The 8,558-nt window shown below is 44.0% G+C and overlaps 1 protein-coding gene across 1 annotated transcript in view; it reads right to left on the bottom strand.

The window, feature by feature from the left end:
- Positions 1-141: 141 nt before the first annotated feature.
- The window catches only part of LOC111981423 (sterile alpha motif domain-containing protein 14), a 32,290-nt gene continuing 23,873 nt past the window's right edge, over positions 142-8,558 (bottom strand). Inside the window, 2 exon segments of the mRNA XM_070449172.1 lie at positions 142-1,795; positions 7,286-7,441. Coding sequence (XP_070305273.1) covers positions 1,631-1,795; positions 7,286-7,441 — 321 coding nt within the window. The 3' untranslated portion in view covers positions 142-1,630.

The following is an 8,558-nucleotide window of genomic DNA, read 5'->3' as shown; positions in this document are numbered from 1 at the left end:
TTGGACTACATTGTTATTTTGAGTTGGGTTAGGGTTCTAACCACACCCCCGATGTATCAGATGCGTTGCATATCAGTTGTACAAACCGAGTGTGAATCAGCCCACATGTTGAACTGAGAGACCAGAGACCAGACACAGCAGAAGTTTGGGAGTGCTGACATGCATTCTGCATTTTAAAACATATTTAATACATATTTCCATTTGACACAGGAGTTGAACATAAATGAACCAACCGCATCATGGGAGGACGGAAATCAAGGAACGAGTCCTAAGGATCATGTATGTGTAAAACCCGGAGCTAATGTCCATGTCAATGATTCTACTGACCACAAACCAGTCCAAGAATTCCATATGAAAACTGGGCAAAATGGGAATACGGTTTGGATAGTATGCTTGGATAGTATACGGGGCGCTGAATCCTCCAAAGAGGATCGATGTGTCTTTCTTGTCTTGTTCCAGCAGGATTCAAAAACTTCGAGTCTCTCAAGACAAAAACGTCTAAGATGACGATTGGTGCAACGTGGGAGTAGAGACAGAAGATTGACAACACCCAGAATTCTAAAGTGGCCACCTCAGAAGACTCCTTTCAGGAGAGCCAGTCCCATCCCCATACAGTCGTTACCAAATAAATTACCTCAGATAGCACATATGTACACATAAACAGACAGAATATCGTACGTCACAAACATGCACGTACACCACAAACATACAGTATTTATAAATATGCTCAAAAAGCACATCTGTCTCATCAGCGTCTTATCTTGACAATGTCCTGGACAAATCTTCATGTTACTTCAAGTTTAACTCCTGTCCATTGACAGTGGCTTACAGAGTATTGATGCATACTACAATATGAATGTGGTTGGGTGTTACTGGCTTGTGGTTATGAGATTTAAAAAAAAAAGCTCAATTCTGTGATTATATTCTTTGTAAAATAAATAAATGCTAATTTCTGTAATTATATTATTCCTATAATAACTCAGACCATGGTTTAGGTTTTGATAGTGTGTTATTTGCTAGAATGTTCTGTATGCGAGTACAGTCAAATGTTATGGGAAAAGTATGATTTTGTCAATGCATTGAATGTGTGTAGAAGTCACATATAACACATATTCATTTCGAGTAACAAAATATTTGTCATTTTCCACAAGGGTGGATAACCTTACTGATTGACAAAGAAGAACACATTTGTCACAGCCAGGAAGAATGAGACGTGTGAACCCAAATATGGGCGGGACCTATCATGTTGCGTCAACCACTGATTGATTGGTCTCAAACACGGGTTTTTTAAGCTTTTTCACCTCTGGACCCAAATTAGAAATGGACAGTCCTGCCGTGATCTTGGTCTAAAATAAAGCCGTTTGACAAGAAGTTAATGGAGCTTTCATTCTGTTATTGATCATGTGTCAGTGATAGACAACACACTGTCCCGCCCATCACAGGGTTCAAAGCCTCACATCCAAACCGGAGGTACAGTACAAAAGTCTATGTGCAAATTCCAACGTTTTGCACAAAACTCCACTTAGCATCAATGCTATCATGATAATGTGAAAGTTGGAGATGGTCCCCCAGCACCAGTTTCTAGTCAGGAGTATTTCTGTGGTCATTTAGCGCCATCTGGTGGTTATGTCTAGCTTGTGTTTAGCCTGCGTAGTTCCTGTTCCTTTTTGCGCTGTTTCTCTTTCTGGCGTTCCAGTTTGTCCAGAGCCTTGCGCTCCTTTTCCGCTGCTGTGTGAATGTCTTTGATCCGCCTTTTCAGGACACTGCGGTCCGTCGAACTGTTCACTCCCAAACCCTGAGAATAAAATATAATAAAATATCAAATTTGTTGTGTCACATGCGCCGAATAGAACAGGTGTAGACTTTACCGTGAAATGCTTACTTACAAGCCCTTAACCAACAACGCAAAAAAGGAAGAACATTTTGTTAAATAAAAAAAGGTAGTTAGCTATAATAGTTCACAATAAAATAACGAGGCTGTACAAGGTGCACTGGTACCAAGTCAATGTGCAGGTGTATTTATTTAACCGTTATTTTACCAGGTAAGTTGACTGAGAACACATTCTCATTTACAACAACAACCTGGAAAATAGCCAACTGTTAACTGGGGATGATTAGGTGACCGTGATGGTAAGAGGGCCAGATTGGGAATTTAGCCAGGACACCGTGGTTAACACCCCTACTCTTACGATAAGTGCCATGTGATCTTTAGTGACCACAGAGTCAGGACACCCCTTTAAGGTCCCATCCAAAAGACAGCACCCTACAGTACACAGGGCAATGTCTGCCCTGGGGCGTTGGGATATTTTTTTTTAGACCAGAGGAAAAGGTGCCTCCTACTGGCCACCCAACACTATTTCCAGCAGCATCTGGTCTCCCATCCAGGGACCACCCAAGACCAACCCTGCTCAGCTTCAGAAGCAAGCCAGCAGTGGGATGCAGGGTGGTATGCTCTGGTAATTGGGTGGGAGGTAATTGAGGTATTTGAGGTACGTAAAAAAGAAACATCCTCTCACTGTCAACTGCATATATTTTCAGCAAACTTAACATGTGTAAATATTTGTATAAACATAACAAGATTCAACAACAGACAAACTGAACAAGTTCCACAGACATGTGACTAACAGAAATTGAATAATATGTCCCTGAACAAAGGGGGGGGGGGGTCAAAATCAAAAGTAACAGCCAGTATCTGGTGTGGTCACCAGCTGCATTAAGTACTGCAGTGCATCTCCTCTCGTGGACTGCACCAGATTTGCCAGTTCTTGCTGTGAGATGTTACCCTATTCTTCCATCAAGGCACCTGCAAGTTCCCGGATATTTCTGGGGGGACTGGCCCTAGCCCTCACCCTCCGATCCAACAGGTCCAGACATGCTCAATGGGATTGAGATCCTGGCTCTTCACTGGCCATGGCAGAACACTGACATTCCTGTCTTGCAGGAAATCACACACAGAACGAGCAGTATGGCTGGTGGCATTGTGATGCTGAGGGTCATGTCAGGATGAGCCTGCAGGAAGGGTACCACATGAGGGAGAAGGATGTCTTCCCTGTAATGCACAGCGTTGAGATTGCCTGCAATGACAACAAGCTCAGTCCGATGATGCTGTGACACACCGCCCCAGACCATGACGGACCCCCCACCTCCAAATCGATCCCGCTCCAGAGTACAGGCCTCGGTGTAACGCTCATTCCTTGGATGATAAACGCGAATCCAACCATCACCCCTGGTGAGACAAAATCGCGACTCGTCAGTGAAGAGCACTTTTTGCCAGTCCTGTCTGGTCCAGCAACGGTGGGTTTGTGCCCATAGGCAACGTTGTTGCTGGTGATGTCTGGCAAGGACCTGCCTTACAACAGGCCTACAAGCCCTCAGTCCAGCCTCTCTCCGCCTATTGTGGACAGTCTGAGCACTGATGGAGGGATTGTGCGTTCCTGGTGTAACTCGGGCAGTTGTTGTTGCCATCCTGTACCTGTCCCGCAGGTGTGATGTTCGGATGTACCAATCCTGTGCAGGTGTTTCACGTGGTCTGCCACTGCGAGGATGATCAGTGCTGTCTCAGGCGTCTCACTGTACGGACATTGCAATTTATTGCCCTGGCCACATCTGCAGTCCTCATGCCTCCTTGCAGCATGCCTAAGGCACGTTCATGCAGATGAGCAGAGACCCTGGGCATCTTTATTTTGGTGTTCTTCAGAGTCAGTAGAAAGGCCTCTTTAGTGTCCTAAGTTTTCATAATCGTGACCTTAATTGCCTACCATCTGTAAGCTGTTAGTGTCTTAACGGCCGTTCCGCAGGTGCATGCTCATTAATTGTTTAGGATTGATTGAACAAACATGGGAAACAGTGTTTAAACCCTTTACAATGAACATCTGTGAAGTTATTTGGATTTTTCCGAATTATCTTTGAAAGACAGGGTCCTGAAAAAGGGACGTTTCTTTTTTTGCTGAGTTTGTGTATGTAGGCTTTGGTGTGAAGTACTTAAGTAAAAATACTTTAAAGTACTACTTAAGTAGTATTTTTGACAACTTTTACTCCACTACATTCCTAAAGAAAATATTATACTTTTTACTCCATACAATTTCCCTGACAACCTAAAGTACTTGTTAAATTGTGAATGCTTAGCAGGACTGGGATATGGTCAAATTCATGAACTCATCAAGATAACACGTGGTCATCCCCACTGCCTCTGGCAGACTTACAAAACACAAATGCATCTTTTGTAAATAATGTCTGAGTGTTAGAGAGTGGCACTGGCTATCCATACATTTTAAAACAAGAAAATGGTGCTGTCTGCTTTGCCCCTTTACCCTTACCTACATATTACCTCGACTAACCTGTTCCCCAGCACATTGACTAGGTACCTGTACCCCCTATATATACACACACTGTAGCCTCGTTATTGTTATTTTATTGTGTTACTTTAGTTTATTGAGTAAATCTTTTCTTAACCTTATTTTTCTTAACTGCATTGTTGGTTTTAAGGGTTTGTAAGTAAGCATTTCACGGTATGATCTGCACCGGTTTTATTCGGTGCATGTGACAAATACATTTTGTTTTGATTAATATAAGGAATTTTAAATGATTTATACTTTAACTTTTGATACTTAAGTATTTTTAAAACCAAATACTTTTATACTTTTACTCAAGTAGTATTTTACTGGCCGACTTTCACTTGAGTAACTTTCTATTAAGGTATCTATACTTATACTCAAGTATGACAAATGGGTACTTTTTCCACCAGTGCATGTAGGTAGGGGTAAAAGTGGCTAGGCAATCAGGATAGATAATAAACAGAGTAACACAGCATATGTGAGAGTGTGGAAGAGTGTGAAAGAGTGTGAAAGAGTGTGAAAGTGTGCCACAGGAGGTTGGTGGCACCTGAATTGGGGAGGACGGGCAAGTGGTAATGGCTGGAGCGGAATGGTATCAAATACCTCAAACACGTGGTTTGACAACATTCCATTCTCTACGTTCCAACCATTATTATGAGCCGTCCTCCCCTGAGCAGCCTCCACTGGTGTGTGCGTGTGGGTGTGAATCACAGGAGGTTGGTGGCACCTTAATTGGGGAGGATGGGCTTGTGGTAATGGCTGGAGCGGGAGTAGGTGAAATGTATCAAATACATCAAACACATGGTTTCCATGTATTTGACGCCATTCCATTTGCTCCATTCTAGACATTGTCATGAGCCGTCCTCCCCTCAGCAGCCTCCAGTGGTGAGAATAGAATATAACTATATGTACACACAGGGATTTGCCTTAGGCTTCAACTCCCAATGAATGTAAACAGACGTTAGAGAAACAGACACACAACCCTTGACGTGTAGTTTGGGAGTTATGCCTAGTACTTACACTGAACAAAAATATAAACACAACATGTTTCATGAGCTGAAACTAAAGATCCCAAAAATCTTCAATATGCACTAACAGCTTATTTTCTCAAATTTTGCGCACAAATTTGTTGACATCCCTGTTAGTGAGCATTTCTGCTTTGGCAAGATAAACCATCCACTTAACAGGTGTGGCATACCAAGAAGCTGATTAAACAGCAAAATAATTACACAGGTGCACCTTGTGCTAGGAGAAATAAAAGGCCACTCTAAAATGAGCAGTTTTGTCACACAACACAATGCCACAGATGACTCAAATTTTGAGGGAGTGTGCAATTGGCATGCTGACTGCAGGAATGTCTACCAGAGCTATTGCATGTTAATTTCTCTATCATAAGTCACTTCCAATGTTGTTTTAGAGAATTTGGCAGTACATCCACCAGCCTCACAACCGCAGATCACGTGTAACCAAGCCAGCCCAGGACCTCCACATCCGGCTTCTTCACCTGCGGGATCCTCTGAGACCAGCCACACGGACAGCTGAAGAAACTGTGTGTTAGCAAAACCAAAGAATTTCTACACAAACTGTCAGAAACCGTCTCAGGGAAGCTCATGTGCGTGCTCTTCGTCCTCACCAGGGTCTTGACCTGACCGCAGTTCGGTATCGTAACTGACTTCAGTGGGCAAATGCTCACCTATGATGGCCACTGGTACGCTGGAGAAGTGTGCTCATCACGAATTAATACCAGTTTAGACTGTACCGGGCAGATGGCCGACAGTGCGTACGGCGTCGTGTGGGCGAGCAGTTTGCGGATGTCAATGTTGTGAACAGACTGCCCCATGATGGCGGTGGGGTTATAGTATGGGCAGGCATAAGCTACGAACAACAAACACAATTGCATTTTATAGATTTTATAGATTTGAATGCACAGAGATACAGTGATGACATCCTGAGGCCCCCTGTCATGCCATTCATCCATCGCCATCTCCTCATGTTTCAGGATGATAACTGCCCCATATCGCAAGGATCTGTAAACAATTCCTGCAAGCTGATCATTTCTGGAGTTCTTCCATGGCCTGCATACTCACCAGACATGTCACCCATTGACCATGTTTGGGATGCTCCGGATCAACGTGTGCGACAGCATGCTTCAGTTCCCGCCAATATCCAGCAGCTTTGCACAGCCATTGAAGAGAAGTCGGACACACATTCCAAAGGCCACAATCAACAGCCTAATCAACTCTATGTGTCTAAGTGTCACGCTACATGCGGTAAATGGTGGTCACACCAGGTACGGACTGTTTTTCTGATCCACGTCGTTACCTTTGTTAAGGTATCTGTGACCAACAGATGCATATCTGTATTCAGTCATGTGAAATCCATAGATCGGGGCCTATTGAATTTATTTCAATTGACCGATTTCCTTATATGAACTGTAACTCAGTCAAATCTTTGAAATTACTGCATGTTGGGTTTATATGTTTGTTCAGTGTAGTTCACAGATGGCATGGAAGGGGTCACTCTCACCAGCAGAGGGCAGTGAGATCATACTTAAAGAGACCATCTGTAAGTTGTTGTAGGTGGGTGTTAACGTGTTTGTTTTTGAGACATAGAGATACTCTATGTTTTACTTTGATCCTATATGCACTCACCTCCTCTCATCCCTCATCCTCTAATCTCGTCGTCACCTCTCTTCCGCCTTCTCCCCTTTCACCATCTGTTCTCATCAGCCCACTCATACCCATATGCCCTTCCTCTTTTTTCCTCTCCTCCACTCCATCCATCTGCCATCCTTCCTCTCCTCCATCTGCCCTTCTTCCTCGCCTCTCCATTCTCTGACCCTCTCCATCCATTTACCCTCATATCTCCTCTGCTCCTTGAACTTAGTACCCTTCCTTCTATCCTCCCCACTCCTCTCCTCCCTCGTCTCCTTCCCTGAACCATCCTCTCACCTTGAGCTTGGTGCCGTCCATCAGGAGGAGCTGCTCCCCGTCGATGTCCCTGGCAGTGAACTCTGAGATGTACTGCTCCATGTTCAACCCCTTCAGCCACTGGCACACCTGCTGGGTGCTCCACGACGACACTAGGCACAGTGGCTCGTCAATAGGCTGAAAGGAAGGTTGCCCAAGATATTCAGTTATTCACTACAATTGCATTGCTTCAGCTCCCTAATAGGAAAAATAGCTTTTTTGTGAGGTAGCAGTCTGAAGAGCATGTTCATCCGCCCCCTGGTGGTCATGAATAGCATGAAACAATGTAGCCTTACCCCTCTCCTCAGTGCAGTGACAGAGCTAACGTTCTGCCTTATTACACCCACTGATATGACTCTTTAGGTTGCAGTGACAATTACAAAGCTGCCTCTATAGTCTAGACCCCTGTCATGACGTTGCCCTCTTTGGACACAGCGAGCACCATCCCCCTACCTCGGCACCATCTCTCTCTGTCTCCTACAACCAGGCTGCTGTGGTCAGAGAGGTCGTAAATTCCTGGAGGAGATTATCTCCTCATGGCCACAGTATAGAGAGAGAGTGAGTTTCATAGAGAGAACAAAGGAATTTCTTCCACCTCACAGAACTGGAGAACCGAACGACATTTATGTTCTGGAGAAGGTATAAAAGATCGGTGAAGAATCCAGCTACGAACTGGTCCATTTGGTACAATTTTGTGAAACGCATGGGAGACAATACGGCCACATTACCATAACGCTGTTAATACAATAGCCTCAGTTATGAGGCTTACATCTAATTGTTGTATAAGATGAATGAGTGAGGATGATACTGTTTGTGAAATTGTGTAATGTGATTTTGGTCTGTTTAATGAAGGAAACTCCAATTCCCTAAAAAGTTTCACTAAGTCATTGGCACGCCCCCAGGGGCACAGACAGGACCTGGCGTCATGAGACAGCCTTTTTCTATGTCCCGAATAAAACCACCACCTGGGATTTCTATCACCAGACCGAGCTTACCTCAATTATGAGAGTGCTAAGTGTTGAGACGATTGCTGAATCTTTTAACAATCCCACGTGGTTAAACTCTTAGACTATCGATACCGACAGAATAAGAACAAGTCTTTGATATTAATTACTAGTCTGCAGCTAGGAATTCGGTATCATTGAACGCGAAGACCGACAACCGCCGAAACATCTATTCTATAACGACATGAATGAATGTCACTCTGAACTATTCATTCTAACCACGACAGAGAGAGAGAGGGTGAACAAACTCT

This window comes from Salvelinus sp. IW2-2015, linkage group LG20, assembly GCF_002910315.2.
Source record: "Salvelinus sp. IW2-2015 linkage group LG20, ASM291031v2, whole genome shotgun sequence".
Taxonomy (NCBI): domain Eukaryota; kingdom Metazoa; phylum Chordata; class Actinopteri; order Salmoniformes; family Salmonidae; genus Salvelinus; species Salvelinus sp. IW2-2015.
Note: the sequence above shows the minus strand (reverse complement) of the source record. Positions and strands in the feature narration are given on the sequence as shown.